The sequence below is a fragment of the Neofelis nebulosa genome, chromosome X (genome assembly GCF_028018385.1).
Source record: "Neofelis nebulosa isolate mNeoNeb1 chromosome X, mNeoNeb1.pri, whole genome shotgun sequence".
Lineage (NCBI taxonomy): Eukaryota > Metazoa > Chordata > Mammalia > Carnivora > Felidae > Neofelis > Neofelis nebulosa.
The window spans coordinates 88,620,883-88,642,148 of NC_080800.1; the positions used below are offsets into that span (position 1 = coordinate 88,620,883).

Consider the following 21,266-nt stretch of genomic DNA (forward strand, 5'->3'; position numbering starts at 1 on the left):
AAGAGACTCTTAAAAACTGAGAACAAACTGAGGGTTGATGGGGGGGTGGGAGGGAGGGAAGTGTAAGTGATGGGCATTGAAGAGGGCATCTTTTGGGATGAGCGCTGGGTGTTGTATGGAAACCAATTTGACAATACATTTCATATATTAAAAAAATAAAGAAAGAAATATATTCTGTATGGTTGCTAAGAAAAATAAGCAAGTCTCTGAAGAACTACACTTCCAATCTTATTTTGTCATTATCATATGTCAGGCTATTGCTCCAGTTAGGGAACTGTATGTATCTTCTCCTCTTCTCCATGCTTGCTACTGAGGCTGTTGTTTTGTTGGGGAATTAGCAATCACATAATTGATCAGAATTCAATAATTTTCTAGAGTGGAGCTTACAAGGTGCATAGAGTTTGCTTTTGTAGAGAATCTATCTTTTTGAATCTATCAAAAGTGGATTGTTTGCTGGGTATGGAGCAAAGAGATGACATGAAACAACAGAAATCTAGATGGGTCAATAAAAGGTAGACTCCTACCCTCCCACGTGCACTTTTTAACGCCAAGTATGTATATTTAATAATTTGACGAAAACATGCCATGTATTCAAAAATCAACTTTTCAAATTATTAGAGGAAATGAGCTTTTGTCAAATTCTTATTGAGAAAATACCCCACAGAATTTTGATGCATTTTCATTGTTATTATAGTTGTCAGAGATAGACCATCTGTTGATACAAAAAGTATGAGTCTAGACTTCTGGATTCATAGGATGCTAAGAACAGAAGAATGGGCAATAAATTTATCTTTGCAATAAACTTGCTGTTATCTGTGCCTGCCCAGACTCAGGTGATGATTTTTAGCTGCACTGGGTGAGACAGCTTACTAAGTCATCAACATTTTATTACCAAATGAAATGGATATTCTTATTTGCCCTGAAGATCTACACTCCACCTTCCCCAGATCTGTGCCTTGGGAAGCTGACCTTTATGAACAGTACCACCTAGACTCCCTTGCCCTCTATCTCCCAGTTGTATTTATTTGGCCACTGGGAGACACAAGCAGACGGTCAAAGAACAGGAAGAGAAAGAGCACAGGTCATTTATTTCCCCCATGCCCTCCCTGGCCATATTTTTGGAAATGGCCACATTTCTCTACAAGTCTTGGCTCTTGTTGAGAAACCACTATTCCATGGGTCTTGAGAGGGTTCTTAGTATTACCATTCTTTCTTTCCCCCTTGGGCCAAGGGGTGGCAAAAGTGATATTAGTTACTTTACAATCCATTGTTGTTCCACTGAATCAAGTCTACATCCCTTCATGCAACTCTCTTCAATTAATCCTGTCAGGTGGATTGTCTGTTTCTTCCTGCAATCCTGATCACCACTTTAAAATGTCCCAGCAAGAATGCAAACTTGTGTAGCCACTCTGGAGAACAATATGGAGGTTCCTCAAAAAGTTAAAAATAGAACTACGCTATGATTCAGCAATTGCACTACTAGGTATTTATCTAAAGGATAAAGAGAATACAGATTCAAAGGGGTACATGTACCCCTTTGCATTATCAACAACAGCCAAACTATGGAAAGAACCCAAATGTCCATCGACTGATGAGTGGATAAAGAATATGGGGTATATAATGGAATATTACTCAGCCATCAAAAAGAATGAAATCTTGCCATTTGCAACAATGTGGATGGAACTAGAACGTATTATGCTAAGTGAAATAAGTCAGTCAGAGAAGGATAAATAACATATATTTCACTCATATGTGAAATTTAAGGAGCAAAACAAATGTGGGAAGGAGGGAAAAAAAGGGAAATAAACCGTAAGAGACTCTGTATAATAGAGAACAAACTGAGAGCTGATGGAGGGAGGCTCAGGGGGGAGGGACTAAATGAGTGATGGATATTAAGGAGGGCACTTGTCATGTTGAGTATTGGGTGCTATAGGAAAATGATGAATCACTAAATTCTACTCCCCAAAACAATATTACACTATATGTTAACTAAGAACAAATTAAATAAAAATTTGAAGAAAAAAAAATGTCCCAGCCCAACTTGCTAGAGGTTATCTCTCAGCTGGGTAACAGGGATGAGTTAAGGCAAGACAACAGGCTGGCTCAGTATTGGGGACCATTTTTACTCCTGGGGCCTTGGTTCTGTTTGACACCAAAACCTTTGCCTGGCTTCTTATCCCTTGGTATCCACAGTATTTTTACTGGGGCCCCAATATTCCTGTAGTTTTCTTGCCTGAATTCTTAGTATCTTCCACCTGTAGGATTCCAGGGGTACTTGCTCACTCTTTCCTACCTTAGCTGAATTCTCTGGAATTCACCTCTGACATTTGACTTTGACCTGTCAGCCCCTTCCTGTCCAGGTGATACCATGAAATGATAGCTAAAGAATGTTTTGAGTCAGTTTTGAATTTTGAGTTTGTGTTCCAATCCCAGCTTTGCCACTCCCTAACTTGAGTCTCAGTTTCACAATCTGTGAAATGGAGATGAATAATACTACCTCATAGGGTTGTTGCCAACATTAAAATGAAATACACGATTACTTTTCAATTCTCAGTAGAACCACAGCATTTCTGGCACTTTGCCTTTTCTAGTGTTAGCTAATGCTTTTATATACATATGTGCCAGCTTTCTAAGAGAACGTAGCTCTTTGAGGGAGGAAACCATGTTTCTATATAAATGCAAGGGACTGAATGCACAGAATAAGAAGATGCGCTGTAATCCAGAAAAGCCATGTTCCTCAGAACCCAGACTTCAAAGGGAAAATTTCCATTTGTTGAGTAGTATGTGTTCACTTTGAGGGTATAAATCTGATGTGTTCATTTACTAGTCTTTAGGAAGGAAAATGTTTGAGATTAACTTCATGAGAAAAGCTAAACATAAATTGCAAAGGACAACTTGAAAATTTCTGCTCCAGACTTATTTGAAATGAAAACATTTGATGTTTATTTATTTATTTTTGAGAGACAGAGAGAGAGTGAGCAGGAGAGGGGCAGGGAGAGAGGGAGAGAGAGAATCCCAATCAGGCTCCATGCTGTTAGCACAGAGCTCGATGTGGGGCTTGAACCCATGAACCACAAGATCATGACCTGAGCCAAAATCAAGAGTTGGAGGCTTAATCAACGGAGCCACAGAGGTGCCCAAAGAACTGAAAACATTTGATAAACATACATTTCTTGTGGGTGGCAACAGCCCCAACTCACATCTGTGATATCATAAAAAACCACCCCTGGTCTATGTTGCACTAATGTTGAATATCTTTAATTTTTTTTTATTTTTATTTATTTTTGAGACAGAGAGAGACAGAGCATGAACGGGGGAGGGTCAGAGAGAGGGAGACACAGAATCTGAAACAGGCTCCAGGCTCTGAGCTGACAGCACAGAGTCCGACGCGGGGCTCGAACTCACAGACTGCGAGATCGTGACCTGAGCCAAAGTCGGATGCTTAACTGACTGAGCCACCCAGGCACCCCATGTTTGTTCATTCCCCCAACTGATTGCTGTGGCCCTTGGTGCACAGACTTGGATGATCATACAATGAATACTTGCTCACTTATGTTGAAACTATCTACATGACGCAAAAACAGAGTTTGGGGACTAAAACCAGTGACACGTATGTTACAGGGGAATCAGATTTGTGCAGTAATCCAGTTTACTAAGATGTGTTGGGGAAGCTGTTGGTTTCAGCTGCTGAAAGTAGAGCAAAGTAATTAGTCTGACTAGGCCAAGGGTGTCTGTTTTCCTGTGTCTGAGGGAGTCCTGCCAGTCCGAGAACTGTTGCTTTTGTAGGCACTAGAGGTTGGAGTCAGTCCCCTAAGTATTTCTTTTTTTAATGTTTTTAATGTTTATTTATTTTTGAGAGAGAGAAAGAGAGACACACACACACACACTCACACACACACACACAGAGAGAGAGAGAGAGAGAGAGAGAGAGAGAGAGAGAGAGAGAGAGAAAGCAGGGGAGGAGCAGAAAGAGAGACGGAGACACGAATCCGAAGCAGGTTCCAGGCTCTGAGCTGTCAGCCAGATACTTAACTGACTGAGCCACCCAACCACACCTCTGGTGTTCCTAGTGTTCTTAGTACATGGTGAATTCAGCCCTGGGGTCTCTGAGGCTTCTGAGTGGAGCAGAAGACCTATTCTGTGCTTTCAAGAAAGCTAGATAAGACCATTACACAAGACAAATAATAAATACTGTGGGCCATATGTAATAAGGAGCTAGGTGTATGGAACAGACACCAAGGACTCCTAAGACACTAGAGATGGAAGGGAGAGGTAGGCAGTGGACAGAAGGTGCTCAGTAAATACATCTCGAATAGATGGAAGAGAGGGAAGGAACAAGGAAAAAAATAATTTCATGGAGTAAGAGAGGCTTGGAGCCTGAGAGTAATGCAGTCATTAGTCAAAAGAAAACATATAGAGCCTTTGGTCAAGGGAAGGGCCGAGTGAGTGGGACTTCTATTGGGAGTGGCACATTAATTTGGAGGTATCTGGACACCTGTAACTCATTCTCCCAAGCAATGAAGCCCCAACGAGAAATGGTCAATCCCTGCAAAGTCTACGGCTCTCTTGGGCACAAGTTGGAGGCAGAAGTGGCCAGCTGGATCCTAGGGCATGTTCTAGTCCAGAATTGGAATCAGCCTCTGCGTCACAGGATTCACTTTCTTCCAGCCCCCATTAGAAAAAGACTACAGGAGGAAGGGCATAGTACTGCTGCAAGCTTCAAATCCCCCACTCATCTCCAGTGGAAGCCAGCTCCGCAGGAGGAATGCAAGAGGTGATCTCCAGCTTTCTAGTTTTCCTCACCCAGTGGCTCCCAGAAGATACACAGTCTGAGTGGAGGCTCTGGATAAAGTGCAGGTGGGAACACAGCCAGGAGAAAATGCCAGAGGATGTTATAAAAGGACAGCCAACCCCATCCTCTTATTTGCCCGCTGGCCCATTTCTGAGCATTTTTCAGAGTCTGCAGTTGAATAAAATGCAGAATTCTGATGGCTTATTTGTTGATACATACAACAAATACAAGGAAGCAAGACTTCTGTCCTCCAACTCCAAATGTATGCTAGATCTTGGAAGAAAATGGATCAAATGATAATGTCTTTGAGTGTAGATCCATAAGTTTTTTCTGTATCCCCATAGTAGAGTCATAGCACCTAGCCGGCACCCAAGAAATACCTAGAGATTGTCACAAAGAGATTTAAGCCCCCTTCCTTGATACTAGATGGTTATGCAGTATCACACAAAAAGCTATTAAGTCTAGGATTTGCCAAACTGTGCTTAGATATGGCTCAGAAGAACCCCTTCGAGGCTGAAAGGATAAAAGCAGGCTCTAACATGTCCCTGAAATGAAGAAGCTCTATTTCTTCCTGATCTGTACTCTGAGCTTCCATACAACATTTGTGTCTTCTCTTAAGATTGAAGAGCTCTGCTATAGAAAAACACAGCTCAGGATAAAGATGTAGTATATAGAGATGTGCCAAAAGACATAACTAAAAATTGATAGAAGCCAAGTTGCAAATACTGTATTTTCAAGGCTGGCGAAATGTTATCATGGATTTTCCAGTGGTGAGATAAGTAGGGATACAGCGTGAAAATCGAGAACCTAAGGGGTTGGACTGGATGTAATGAGAAAAAGAGATATCTGTGAGCTCCAGATTCCTCACTCATCTCCAGCAAAACCGGGTTTCGGGATAAAGGAAAGGGGCTGCCTGCAAGTGATCTTTGGAATGGTTGTTTTGTAAAAACTAAAGGGAAATTCACTCTGCAATGAGGTAAGGTGGAAGAGAACAAATTACTGGAACGAAATGTATCAAGATATCTCTAAGTATTTTTCTATCTAATATCACATGTCTTCATGATTTTATTTTATTATTTTTTTTTTTTTAAATTTTTTTTTTTCAACATTTTTTATTTATTTTTGGGACAGAGAGAGACAGAGCATGAACGGGGGAGGGGCAGAGAGAGAGGGAGACACAGAATCGGAAACAGGCTCCAGGCTCCGAGCCATCGGCCCAGAGCCTGACGCGGGGCTCGAACTCACGGACCGCGAGATCGTGACCTGGCTGAAGTCGGACGCTTAACCGACTGCGCCACCCAGGCGCCCCTTCATGATTTTATTATAATGAGTACGTATGTACTCTGAATGTGGCACTGTCTCCACACTTCAGAACCAGTCCCTCATCCCTAATTAAAGCTCCCCTCAGCTCATGAGACCTAACGCATTTTGGCTAAGGTATTGATGGTTTCTTATGCCTGCACCTGTCCCAACCATCTGATTTAGTGCTACCTGTAACTAAATCCCAGGGAAAGTGTGTGTGACCACCTCTCTTCAAACCTTATCACGTGCATCTCAACACTTGACCCAGAGAATGCTTGCATGCCACAGGATGTTGCTAAGGTTAAGATATTTGACCTCTGAAGCACAACCTAGAAGTGGTAATAAAAAAAAATACCTCTGTGGACACACTCACCGGAATCCCATTGATGCCAAGAAAGCCAGGAACTCCCATGGGACCCTAGAATAAAAGGAGTAGGAAGAGGAATGTAACAGACAATCCAACTGATGTCCATTAGATTTGGTGAGTTTGTTCATGTGATTCATGACCTAAGTTGTTAGAAGTGTTTTATACCTCACTCTCCACATTGTGTCACCTTGCCTCTACCTAAGGTCTTAAACATGTCTGTGTTCTGAGACCAGTTTTTATCTTAAGCAATGTGGTGCAAAACCTAAAATGATGGCTCAGTATGACATGCTGCTTTGAAACTGGGAAAACTGGGGTGGAGGGCCTCAAAAGGCCTAACCACAAGTTCCCCATAACTCTGCTCCCCTAGATGAGGTCTCCTAGGCAAATGGCCCTCCTTATCAAACAGAGCAGGTACAGTTCCCGCTTATCCCTGAATCTGGTTTCAGTTCCCTGATGACCCACTGTATTATTCAAACAAGTCTCCCTCAGGAGCCAAGGGGCATCTTACCCTTTTGCCACCTCAAAGTCTGCCTCCCCTGTGTGGCCCTGTGTGGTGTGTGGTGTCCTTTCACCCTGCACTGTGAGTATATGTGAGTAATAAACTTGCTGTCAATGTTTTCTGTCCAGTATCAGGTGTCATGTCTTCTGCCATCCTCAGAACCCTAGGCTGGGAATCCCTCCCTTACCAATGGGGCAAAGAGGAGGTGATTAAAATCTGAAGGGAACATAAACTAAGCTGCTAAACTCAGCCAGCTACCACGACATGATCAATCTCCTTTCTTGCATCTCTTTCCCTACATTTGTGGCCCAGATTGCTTCCAAGCATTCCGACATCTTGCTTCCCAGTCTCCTTGCTTGGATTCCTGACCTCTATTGCCCATCTGATTGAACTTCTGACCCATTCCCACTCCAAAGCCACATGAATTCCCACCCCAGCAAGTTCACGTGTCTAGCAAGTAGCCAATACATGCACTTTGTGGCTTGCTTGCCATAGGAGTCTCTCTGGAAATAGGTTGATCTATTAGCAGCATATCACACAGCGTGTCTCTTATTAAAGTCTATAGCCTGGCACCAAGGTACTCAGGATTAGTATTATTTCCATAAACGAACAGAACTGAGATTTAGAACTTTTCACCTTCATACCTATGGTTCATCTGTCAAAGAAAAATCAAACTCTGGTGTTTTTACCTTATCTCCTTTTGGTCCATATGGTCCCAGGGGACCTGGGAAGCCCCTTTCTCCTTTCAACCCTGATAAACCGCTAGGGCCAGCAAATCCTTGAGGACCTGTTGGACCTTGAATTCCAATTGGTCCTGGTCGCCCCTAAGATGGAGAGAAGGAGTGCACTTAGTCAATAGAAGACTTAACATCAACGCTTCCCATTTTCCCATACACAGAGAATACTGTCATCACTTCACTAAACAATTTTGGCTTAGAGATCTGTGAAGCATGCCAAAGTTCCAGACACGGATCAGAAAAGGCTATTTTAGGGGCTGCTAAGCTTATTTGGATAGAACATATTTTATAAGCACATTTAATAAGATTCATGTGCACCAAGATCCTTTAAGTTTATACTTCTTAGGAGATTAGTTATTCAGGCGGGATAATATTGTCCTCTTCCTAGTTAATTCCAGGGCATCCATCAGATTGTCAAAATAGTGAAAGAACAGAATGCTGGAGAACATCGTGACATTTTATAACTCCCATTCAAATGGCCAACTACATACTCGCAGTGAAATCCAGAAATGACAATGTCTAAAGAACAATGCCTCGGGAGTCCAGAGAGGGGAGAACCCAGAAACCCATGGGCTGACCAACCTGTCAAAGCCCATCTTTATTGGCAGATCCCAGGACCCCATCACTGCAACTGGAAACAGATGCTTACAGGAAACACACACACACACACACACACACACACACACACACACACGTTATTTATTTGTTCCCTTTCTATATATCTCTTTCCCTTCAACCCACTATCTGTAGACTGTTGAATGTGTAAAATTCAAGAAGCCTGAAAATATCCATTAAGTATTAATTATAATAGCAAGAGGGAGAAGCTTGAATATTTTGAATGCTTTAGTTATAAAGTGTCTGTAACAATTAAGTCTGAAAGTTCAGGCTGACATTTCAAAGCTGACCGAAACAGAGAATTAACCCCAGTGGGTGCAGCACAGGCGGGCTAGTCTATCATTTAGAACAAATCCCAGTAGGGACTGAATTTTCTTGGCAGAAAGACTACAACCATTAGTAACATGCATTACTTCTCAGAGAACGCAACACCATACCAGATAGAAAGCTTATTTTCATGAACGCTTCCCATCTCTACCTCTTGGCCCTTTTACTGACTGTCTGCAATTTTCTACAGACCTGTGAAAAACTCAGAAAAGCCCACTAAACATGCCCTTTAATATTCACCTTCAATGGTTACTTTTTAAAAGGCTGGAAACAGGACAGATGCTTTCTGGAGTGGCTACAGTCACGTACTGGAGATGCAAGTGGTCACCAGCTGTGTGGGGCCTTTGGAGTAAAATTTCCAGTGTCAATCAGGCCCACAAAGACCAAGGACTCTTGAAAAGAAGTACAAAAATGCTTTTCCTAAAGAGATTCAATTTTCTGGGGGCACCACCCACCACTTAACCTTCTCTAGCACCCAACATATAGCCTCTACTGGGTGCTGGGCTCTAGACTGCTTAAGGAACTTGTTTCTGGGAATGATGGAGCAGGGCATGAACTTTCACTCTTTAGGCCCTTACCTCCCATAGTTGGAATTTTGTTTACAATGATTGTTTATTTGTTACCCTTGTAAACTTTACTATGTATGTATATATGAAACTAAAAAGAAAAATAAATTATCTATCTATATCTATGTCTATCTATCTATCTATATCTAAAAATAAAAAGACCAATACTTTAAAAAATAGTGCTGTGGTGTTGAGGATTAACAAAGAAGTCTAAAATGGGGACCTCGCTTTCAAGACTAATGTACCCAAAAGCATAGCAAACAGTACAAATCCAGAACAGAGCCTAAGTAGTGCAGGAACACAAAGAAAGGGTTGGCTGTGGAGGGTTTGTGAAATGCTTTCATTCTGTTCATGGCTGGGGGGAATCACGGCCCACACTAGAAAGGCTGAGTGGGCCCCAATTGAGGTGGGCCTGAAAAGCAAGGAAGGAAGTTGAAGACTTGATATAGTAGCAAATAGGGAACCCTCAGAGGTTTGGGGATGGGAAGGGGAGGATGGGAAGAAGGCAGCATTTCAGGGCTGAAACTCATCAATGAGCATTCAGGAGAACATGTGTGTGTCAGCATGAGGCCAGGGCAGCGTGCCTGAGGCTGGAACAAGGGAGACAGATAAGAACCAGCTGTTGGGGGAGGAGGAGACCAGTTGGTGGGAGGATAGGGGCAGGATGGACTTGCTGAGGCCATGTTATTACTAGCAGAGAGGATGCGGTCAGGGCACTGAATGCTTGACCCAAATCTGAGCCCTGCCCAAAGCTTTCCCACATCAAGGGATGGGAGGTGGAGAGCACAATAAACCATTGAACTGAGAAAGCAGACTGTGGTGTGGCCCAATTTCCATCTTGCTCACATCACTAGAGCCTGAGCAGTGCCTGGCATAGGCACATGGGCTGGCACATTCCAGCTCTGGCCTCTTGCCTTTGTAGAGCACATGCTCAGCAAGAGTAACTAAAGAGACTTAGGAGTGAGACAATTCTAGGTCTGAACTTAACAGGAAATCTGATTCCATCCATAAAAGGCAGGATTCCATGGCCTGCTTCCTTTCTCTTGGCTGGGTGGCCATGCTGAATTTGCCACAGTTGTAGAGCCAATTCTTCCGTTCCAGCTGGAGAGCTTAAAGTGACTCTCTGAAAGAACTCATGGAGGGAGGTAAACCATAAGAGACTCTTAAGGACTGAGAATAAACTGAGGGTTGATGGCAGGTGGAAGGGAGGGGAAAGTGGATGATAGGCATTGAGGAGGGCACCTGTTGGGATGAGCACTGGGTGTTGTATGGAAACCAATTTGACAATAGATTTCATATTTAAAAAAAAAAAGAACTCATAGATTCTTTGATTTCGAATTCTTTTTTCAAAGGGGTTTTTGAAATGGCACCCCTCAGGGGAATGTATACCTCTGAGGTACAGTGTCTGGGCTGGCCCCAGCTAGAAACCTCTCAGACTGATGATCTAGGGGCCAGAAGCAGGGCCTGTGAGATGTCTCAAGGCTTTGAGGTACTACTGGCCCAGAACTGCCTCCTCAGTGGGGTTCCAGGCCCTTCTGGAGCCTGCAGTCATAGGATATGAGACAAAGAATCTTCCTACCCACTGAGGTCCTTTTGTACAGTGGCACAGAGCACTATGAGCAAATGAAGATGGCCAAATAAAAGCGGGGGGGGGGGGGAGACACGTTTCTTTTGTGCATTGTTTTGTCAGCCATCTCTAGATATGCTTATTCTGTGCTTACAGCTATGTGTTCTTTTTTGCTCATCTCCAGTACACAGGGTTTCTGTCGCAGTGCCCAGCATATTGTTGAAGCTTAATACTAAATCAATGATGAACTGCTTTTTTTTTTTTCCTCCCAAGAAGCTATCGGTGGCACTTTTCAAAATGGCCAGCAGAGGTCAGTGTGAGAACATTGTAGCTACAGATAAGCAGGTGGGTGGGTGGGCCTCTCTCACTACAAATAAAATCAAACCAGTGTCAGAGAAGTCACAGAATGTTCGAGCAGAAAGGGCCCTTGGAGACCATTTCATCTAGGTTCTATTTTATATGAGGGGTGGGGGGCAGGCCTGGAGAAGGGGAAGGACTTGTTCACATCACATAGCTGGTGAGGAAAACAGCATGGGACTCAAACCAGACTGCCTGCTGCCAGTGTGTGGCTCTTTCCCTGTTTGCCAGTGGCAGATGTCCTAGGGGGTCCTCGAAGCTGCTCCCCCCTTACCCACGCCCACCCCTGGGACTGTCCCCATCAGTAGGCTGCAGCAACCAGATGCTCACACATCATTTCTCTCGTCCTAACTTTGATCATTTCACAGAACCAATCTGAAACACCATCACTGTTTGGACCACTAGCAGAATTTCAGTGGGCTTGGACCAATGCCCTGCCCTGATACATGTCATTTATTTTGGCAAACAGACCGAGACAGGGCAGAAGGGACTCCTCCAAGTCTTTCCAACAAGCTCTCCTGCCTCCATCTGCTCGGGATTTTAAATATGCACAGCAGGGTCTAATTCTCAAGAGAATGAACTGGGACTCAAGAGAATGCCTGAGGCCAGGAACTGCAATTCCTGACTGAAGCCCAGGCTGGCTTCCTCCTGCTGACCACAGAATATTGGGGTTAGTATGCAGCTAAAGGTCACCTTAGATCAGACCACACCCACATCCCCAACCCCAGATAACCAGGGTGACAGATTCAGCAATGGGTCTGCATATAAAGAACAGTAGTCCCTTATTTACGGATATATATTCCAAGACCCCCCAATGGATTCCTGAAATTGCAGGTAGTACCAAATCCCATATATATACTATCTTTTTTCCTATAAATACATATCTAGGATAAAGTTTAATTTGTAAACTAGGCACAGTAAAATATTTACAATAATAAAATTGAGCAATTATAGCAATATACTGTAAGAAAAGGTATGTGAATGTGGTTTCTCTCAAGATATCTTTACTGTTCTGTACTCACCCTTCTTGTGATGATGTGAGATGATAAAATGCCTATATGATGAGATGAAGTGAGGTCAATGATGTACTCACTGTGATGTAGGGTTAGGCTACTATTGACCTTCTGACCTATGGTCAGGAGATCATCTGCTTTTGGACCATGGTTGACTGTGGAAAGTGAAACCATGGATAAAGGGAGCCTATTTAGTACACATATACAGAAATAGTATCTACAAATCTTAAAAGCATATACCTCAGACTAGGTAGGATTGTGAAACAGAGACCGTCGACTTTTCATTGCTAGGCCCTTTCTCTCTTCTTATCCCTCCTTGAAGTTTCCACTGTCCTTCTCCCATAAAATTAAAATTTATGCCTACGGAAGAATCTGAAACTCATTCCCACTGAGGCATAAATGACTGACAACAACTTAGAGCTTTACTTCTCCCTAAGGGGATTTGTATTTTAATGGAGAGCAAAGCATTAAGCTAGGGGATGCAAATGATATCTGTGAAGCAGAAGGGAAGAGGGGGTGTGCCCAGGCTTTCCTAAGGACCCAGCTATACAGCAGAGGTGGTTCGGTGCTGTTACCTGGTGTCATGGTGCTGGATCTGGAATCAGACAGATCTGGAGTCAAATCTCATTACTGCCATTTAATAGCTATGTGACCTTGGGCAAGTGACTCTAGGGCTCTGAGGAATAATAGCTCTGGTGTAGATTATTGTAAGCATTTAAGTGAGTTAATGAAAACACCTGGCATGAAAGTATCAGTTCTCTTTCTTCTTTAGGTATCATTCATGGTAAGATGGAGAAGTTATGATTGGGTACCTGATGTTCCTTCTCTTAAGTTTAAGTGGGTGATGCACACATATCATGGAGAAACTCTCTTTGGGGCAGAGATGTGTGCCCAGGAATAAAAAGCATGTATGCCAGCATCCCACATCTGTGGAGAGCATTTCCCCCCTTACTCAGTGTTGGTGTCCTTGCTCTCTTGGGCTCGTTCTCTTAAAAGAATTTCCTCTACATGCTAATGACTCCTTAGTCTGAACCTCCAGCCCCAATTTCTCTTCTCAGTGTGCCAGGTTCTTATAGCTAATGGCTTACCAGGCCTCTCCACTTGGATATTCCATCACAAACTCAACATGACCAAAGCTGAACTCATCATCTTCTCCTTAAACCTATTCCCTAAACCAGCTCCTTCCTCTTGAGTTAATGGAACTAACTCAGAAAGTGACAGTCTATCCATAAAGTTGACTAAACCAGAGGCCCAAGGATTCCCCATGACTTCTCTCTTTCCCTCATCTTCCACATCCAATTCACCGGCAAGGACTGTCAATTCCACCTCCAAAATACAACTCAAACCTGCCCATTTCTCTCTATCTTCATGGTCTTCTTTCAGGTCTTCCTCATGTCTCCCCTACAGTGTTGCCACAGCCTCCTAGTTGGTTTGCCAACCTCCGATCTTGCTTTACTTTCTCTTAGCATCCATCCTGCCCCAGGGCCTTTGTACATGTCTCTGCTCTCTTGGTTAGCTCCTATTTATCATTCAAACTCCAATAAAGTTATCAGCTCCTCCAGGGAGCCTTCCATGATTGCCCCCACCCCACAGTATGTGCTAGGTTGCCTGTTTGTGCCTATACCCCCAACAGATTGAGCTCCTTGGGGGTAAGTCCTGTGTCTTTTTCCTCACTGAATCACTTGTACTAAGTACAGTGCCTAGTACACAATGGGACCTCAGTAAATGCTGAATGAATGGAGAAATGAATGAATGAATATACACACTGAGAAGCCAGTGGCCAGGTACAGCAATACCTTCATTGGAAGCCTAGATAGCCGTACCAGAGTGCAATCAAGAACCATCTGTTCACAGAGCCACAGAAAAGAGAGCTGCACAAGACTTAGGAAATCATCCAGCTCAGGGTAGAGAAGCTGAAGCCCAGAAAGGGAAAGGAACTTATCAAAGTCCATGCAATATCAACTCTGCACATATAGGAAGCGAATGGATAAGGCATCAAGGCCAGAGACGCAGAACCCAGTGAGGAGGCTGTCACCTCCAGGAGAGAAATAACGGTGACTTGGACTACGTTCATGGCAGGAAAAGACAGGGAGAAGATAGATTTGAGAGATAGTTTAGAGGGTAAAAAGAATAAAACTTAGTGCTAGAATCAAATTTGTGGGTAAGACAGAGAGGGTTATGAAGGATGACTCCCAGGTTTCTTGCTTGGGCAACTGAGTGGATCTCTTCACTGACCTGAGGAAACCTAGGGGAAGAAGAGTCTTGGATGGAAGTTGAGGAGTAGGAGTCCACGTTTGGAGAAGTGGGGATTAAGATACCTGGGACCATTTAAGGGGATATTCTGTACCTGCTGTTCTCACTAGACCATAGGTCTGAGAGGGTAGGGAGCTCAGTTGACACTTTTACCACAGTATCTCCAGAGATGCTGTGTCTGGTATACGGTAGGCACTCAAAATATAATTGTGGAGAAAAAGGTGTAATTGTGGAGTGCAAGAAAATGCAGAGTTAAATGTGCACTTGGGAATCTTCAAGAAGGCCACGTCCAAAGTCTCATTAGCTAGGGGGAAAATTAGATTAAAAAGACTTTGTTGCTATCCTGAAAAACCCCTGTGTGGCCTTTGGGGAAAATGAAGCAGAGATTGCTGACCCCCTGACCTCCATCCTAAGGACTAGGTGGCTTGAATTCTACACTTTGCCCTTAGCATCCAACTGGAATTCCCATTTTAGTAATGGGGCTGGGTAGAGGAAATGCAAGAACTTATCAAACTCTGGCCTAAGTAGCTGGGGTCTCTCTCTTAGCCATGAAATATGTGGTAAGAAGAAAATTAATGATAACACCCCCAAGGGCAGAATATTTAAAACACTTCAGAATACTTTTTCTTTTGCCCTTCCTTTGGAGGATCACAACACATCTGTGTGGTAGGCTGAGGACACCAAGCTGCAAAGCAGTTAGCCAATGGGGATTGCCCGTGTCATATAGTTGGTCAGTGGCAGAGCTGGTGTCAGGGCCTCTCAATCAACTCTGTGCTCCTTCTGTTACAACATATGGAGACAGCCATCCATAGAGCCTCACACTCCACTCTCTTAGTCATAGCTCTAATGGGCTAATATTGTCCATAGAAGTAAATAAGGCAGAAAGAATACCAGTAGGTGAAGAATAAGTCTAGTGTATGACAAAGACTCATATCATACAGATAAACAGACCCATTTTGTGGCCCAGAAAACCCTGGTTCAGTTTGATAACAATAGCATCATCTACAATTTTCCAGCAAGGGCAGTGACCTTACCCACCTACCTACATACATACGTACATACATACATACATATGTATGTAAAAGGTGATTGGTGTCTAGCAAAGTGAACCCCCCAAATTGTTAGTGTCTGCCACAGCTAAGAAGCAGTATCAGAGGCTTGCCCTCAACACCCAAATGAAAACACATTTATTTTCTGGTTCTTAAGCTATAATCAGTGTTTGCAGCAGCCAGCCGAGGCATGAAGACATGCATCTACATGTTTTGTTTGCAAAGACACACACACCTATTCCATTGGCTATTGTCAGCATGTTGAAATTTTCAGCAAGACACCTCCCAGAGGGATAAAGTTAACTCTTGCTAGTCAACACTCTGTATCCCTCCTTTCTGCCTGTTCATTCACATTTCTCTTCTAAAACACAATAATGACCTTCTTACTACCAAGCACTTACTAAGTACCATCTCCTTGAATCCATCTCGTTAAATCCTATAACAGCCCTAATAAGTGGATATTAGACTCATTTTACAGATGAGGACACTGAAATCCAAATTCATAGAGGGTAAGAAACTGGCCTGAGGTCATACATCAAGCAATTAGTGAAGCTAATTTTGGTGATACAAAAGTCTGTTTCTTCCACCAAGCTACATTACCTCTCTGCGTTGAATAATGCTCTGAAGGTAGAAACCCAAACCCACTTGAAAAGGGACAGTAAGAGCTACTCTGGGCAGGAAACATTGCCATTTTCATTAACAGCAGATCAACTTATCTCAATTTACCCAATCTTTTCACTGGAACAAGTAATATTTAATAGAAATTCATTTAATGGAATTGATAAATTAAGTCATAACAGGCATTTGAAGGAATGATACTCCCCAGAACTTAAAAAGATGGGAGATTTCTTTTTGTTGAATTTCCTCCCTCTTCCTCCCCCTCTTCCTTCTCTTCCTTCTCCTTCTCCCATTTCTACAGTTAAAATGGCTTCTTTAATTGGTCTGTGGGCAATGGACAGTTTTCTAGGCTCTTGTAGACAAATTCTGATGTGCTATGAGTCCCTAATGCTAGCATATTAAGGACAGAAAACAGATTACAGAACAGTATACTAATTTGATGATCATTGTGCTGAGCAGAAATTGGAGAGTTTTGTTTTTAAACATATTTTCCCTTGCCCCTGGGGAACACCAATAATTGTTAAAATAGGATGAAGCAGAGGTATCTGCTATATAGAAGCAAATAAGGTGAAGAATTTTCAGGTCTCCCTGTTGTCTACAACATATTCATAAAACTACATCCAAAACCAGACCAAACTTTCATTTTGTGTCAATATTGTAATTGGGAAGTATAAGAACCAAAAATCAAATAACACTATAAATATGACCATTGACCATAAAAATAAAAAAACAGAAAAACCACTTCTGTAACAATTACAGATAGTTGAGCCACCACACCCCTTTGAATGGGCATGCAGTCTATACAAAGAACCCCACTGTACTACAAAGCATGCACTGAGTTTCTGGACTGCATGAGAAAATAAATACAGCTCTACTTGGGATGAATTTAATCCAAAACTGATATAAGAGTTGGAAAAACTGAAATACTGAATTTGCCATAATATTGTTTTCCTTCTTAGAATTTAGAAGACAACTTGTGTATGATTTGATGGCACAGGCCTGTTAAAAAAGCCTTCTGGTAGGGGTGCCTGGGTAGCTCAGTCAGATAAGCGTCTGACTCTTGATTTCAGCTCAGATCATGATCTCATGAGATAAAGCCCCATGTCAAGCCCCACATCAAGCCCAGAGTTGAGCCCTGCATCAGGCTCTGCACTGGGTGTGGAGGAGCCTGCCTAAGATTCTCTCTCTCTCTGTGTCTCTCTTTGCTGGCCCCCTCAAAAAATAAAAGTAAAAAAATAAGAAATAAAATAAAAGAAAGCCTTCTGGTAAACTTGGATTGATACTGCCATTGCCTGGTTACAGCAGAACCTTAAGATTTAGGTTCTATTCCCTGTTCTAACTTTCTAACTGCATGATCTTGAGAAAGACAATTCACTTCTATACCTTAGTTTTCTCATCAGCAAAATGGGGATATTACATGCCCCACCTGTTTCCTGGGTTGCCTTGGGCATCAGTTAAGACAATGTATGTGAAAGGGGCTGAGAGTTCATTCTACTGACAAAGCTCTGCTTTGGGGGAAATATATGCTAATAACCAAACTTCCAATTTTCAACCCCCCTTCCCATTTGCTAGGTATATAAGGCAGTAAGCTATGAAATAATAAAAGCCATGAGGAGGAGGTTTCAGTAGGAAAAAAATTTTTGAATGATATGAGAATTTAAAGCTGATAAAGGTGGGGGCAGATTGACTGTCTTGCACAGGATTCTAATCACAGTTTAAAAATGATTGGACCTGCACTATCACCTTATTATTGTAGTTTTTAAAATGTGGTTTATTTTAAAGTACATGGTTTAATTACAGCCCAAAGCCAAACTTTTTCTTTTAGTTTTTCCAGTAAAACATAGCCATGGTTTTATAATAAAAATCAAAGTGAAAGAGGATTTGCCAGAAATTCACTTGCCAGCAATTTTTGCTGCAGTGTATCTATTCCATTAGACAAGGAATACATGTGGCATTTTTCTCCAACATAATAAATTACCCATCATTGATATTCTGCACAACCTTTGCTCCAATACTGAGCTGGTGTGAGCTGATTGCTTCTGGATCGATGTTGGCTTCCCCAAGTCTTTGACGAGAAGCCATCAAGTTTTGGGAGTAGGAGGGAATGTGGAGTAACCAACTATTGCTCCTTAAACAGAAGGAGAATAAAAGAAGGGTAGGATCAAAGAAATTCCCTGTCAGGACCCATGCCAAAGAGTTCAGGGAGCTCTGAAAGAGGAGGGAGGGGCATCGAAGGGAGAGGAACAACTTACATACTCTCAGTGCAGTTCCCTCAAAGACCCACACCCCATATTCATAGCCACACCCATGCAGATAAAGAGATACACATTCCATCCCAAATATACAGGCCCACAGGCGCAGGAGTCTGTGAGAATGGTAGGGCCTGTTGGTATTTCAGCATAGTCCACCATATAGCTCTCAGTCAGCCATGGATTTGAATTTCAGAAGATGGGATGATATACATCTTCCCCACCAACTGTATGCAGTAGTACCCATGGACAAGTGAAGTCATCCACACAGATACATATGGGCCAAAAAGGAGATGGCAAGGGGGTGTTGAAAGTGGGGGCTCCACAATTCTGATATCTTTCCCTTTTACATGATGGACAGTTAGAAGCTGAGATAAAATCTAGCTTCTGTTGCCGTAGGAAAGATGGGTTGTAGGGGTGATGGTGGCTGTGGTGTAGAAGAAAAGTAGAAGCTCCAGGGTCATAGTGATATCAAGAATAAGAGTTACCAGCTTGCATTGGAGAGGGGGTTCAGATTTCAAAGTGTTTTCACATCCACAACTTCATTTAATGTTCATAATAACCTCATCCTCAATGTACTAGAGAAAGTAATTGAGGCCCAGAGGTTAATTAACTTGTCCATGGCCACACAGCTTATGAGCGGCACAGCCAGACCTTCTTATTCCCACTCTAGTGCTCTTTCCACTACTCCCTTTATAAAGTGACAGGTCAATTCTACATAAAATATTCCCACCACGACGCTATATAACTCCATGAAAAACCCTGGTTCTGGAACTTATTGAGCCCTCTTGATTTTTCCCTTCATTTTTCTTGCTGCCCAGTGGCACCCTCATTAACCCATTAAGTATCTGCACAAAGTGCAAAGAACTCAAGTCATTCTAATTAGTCCCTTCACAACTCATCAATTTAGTAAACATTTGTTGAGCACTTCCTATATGTCAGCCACAATACTACATGTTGGGAACATAGAAAGAAATGTAATATGGACCTTGCCCTTGAGGGCTCACTCTGAGTCAGAAGGATGAGTTATGAAGGTGCCTGGGTGGCTCGGTCAGTTAAGTGTCTGATTCTTGATTTTGGCTCAGGCCATGATCTCATGGGTCGTGGGTTCGAGCCCCACATTGGGCTCTGCACTGTTGGCACAGAGCCTGCTTGGGATATTCTCTCTCTCTCTCTCTCTCTCTCTCTCTCTCTCTGCCCCTCCCCTACTCATGCTCTCTCCCTCTCTCTCAAAATAAACTTTAAAAAATTTGAAAAAAGAAAGATTGAGTTATGTACACACACGAGAATTATCATAAGGCGGAGGAAGGCAGGAGGGATATGATTCTGAACTCAACCGAAGAATATTGATAAGTTTGTCTTAGAAATAGAGGGGGGCCTTTTAGTCCTCCAAAGTAGAGAGTGAAGAAGGATGCAAATGAACAAACAAACAAACAAAAACTAATAAAAACAAACCGAAAAAACGAAACAAACCCAGGACAAGATTTGCTAAGTAAGAGGGAAGTGGAGAAAGTCCATTTCAAATTGAACTCCATTTTCCCAGTAAACATAGGAAACGAGGTTATATAAGAATGAAGGTAGTTGAGGCTGAGGATGACTGGAACAGCCCAGGAAGAGATGCTATGGGTAGGAAGTCAGCTGTTAGAAAAGTTTGAAGGGCTGCCAAGCAGCCCCAAGAACTGTGCTGACACTAGAGAATGTTTTTGTCAGGGAGGCCTCCTCAAACAATACTTGGCAGTCCAAGAGTAGGAGCTGGCAAAGCAGGCAGTGGGATTTTCCAGGGTTTGGCTCTGATACATACATCAGAAGTAATGGGGGTGAAGATGGGGGCGAGGGGGAGGGATAGGTCCAATTGGAAGACATGAGAGCCTTGTTGACATAGCTGATCTTGGGGTCCTGGCTGGAGAGTGCTCCAGAAGGGAGCTAGCAATTCCTGATAAACAGATGATTTATTGGGAAAGTTGGCTTTGCTCAAAGTGAGAAGTCTGAACTAGCTATAAGATATGAATGATGGATAGCATTTAGTACTTGAGTCAGTGTTGTCAACACAAAATCTTGGGCCAGAGAGCACAACCTGGAGAGGCACAGGTGGAGAAAAGCCACTGTTGGCAATGCCATGCCACATGCACCATGGACTGAAGGCCTTGTAGTTGGGTCTAGTATCTAGCTCAAAGGGTGGTGGTTTCAGCTGATGCAGAGTCAACGGCATGTTATATAAGGAGGGAGGCAGGTAGCTTACATGTATACAGCTCACTGTACCTTCCCCACTTCCATAGTGTCATTTACATTTTTGTCATATTGCACAACTATTCCCTTAGTGATAGTAGCAATGAAAGCACTTTAAATGACTTAAAGCATTGATCTGCTTCCCAGGGAAAGCAGAGCTAGGGATAAATCAGGAAACTATTCTGAGAAGTAATCTGGATGGGAAATTGGGGAGGAAGGAAGTGGCAGCTGGAAAAGAAAGCAAAACTAGCCAAACCCTAGGACCTGGGGTAGAAAAAAGGGGTAGAAAAAGATTAAAAAGCTGTTGGCCAGTCCAGGGGCCTGATCTGGGGAGGTTAACAGGGAAAGAGGCCCCATGCCCCCCTTACCCCACCATCCATCACTGCTTTTTTTTTTTTTCCATTCTCTAGTTTTGTGAGGATTTGAAAAGTTTCTAGATCTGGTGCTGGCAATGTTTCAGAAAAAAATAACAGAGGATTTGATAGAGATAAAGTCCCCAGTGAAGCCTGTCATAGCTGAGAGTAACAACTATTGTCCCCTAAAGCTGAGTGGTAAACAAACCTTCAAGTACTTTCTTTCCCCTTCAAGGCTTTGAGTGTTTCAGGTCCTTCAGCTTGAGAACCCAGAAGCTAATTGCTTCACTTGACTTGCTGACTGACAAAGAGAGGTTTGTTTAGTCCAGTTGCAACCATTCTCTGGAACCCAGGAGAAGAAAAGAAAGTGAGGGGA

At 42.8% G+C, this 21,266-nt stretch overlaps 1 protein-coding gene across 2 annotated transcripts in view; it reads right to left on the reverse strand.

The window, feature by feature from the left end:
- The window catches only part of LOC131502959 (collagen alpha-6(IV) chain-like), a 292,198-nt gene that overhangs the window by 66,975 nt on the left and 203,957 nt on the right, over nt 1–21,266 (reverse strand). For both annotated transcript variants that reach the window (XM_058714249.1, XM_058714248.1), the window contains exons 4-5: nt 7,650–7,784; nt 6,468–6,512 (exon numbers count right to left, since the gene is read on the reverse strand). In XM_058714249.1, the coding sequence (XP_058570232.1) occupies nt 6,468–6,512; nt 7,650–7,784 (180 nt within the window). The remainder of the gene's footprint in view (nt 1–6,467; nt 6,513–7,649; nt 7,785–21,266) is intronic.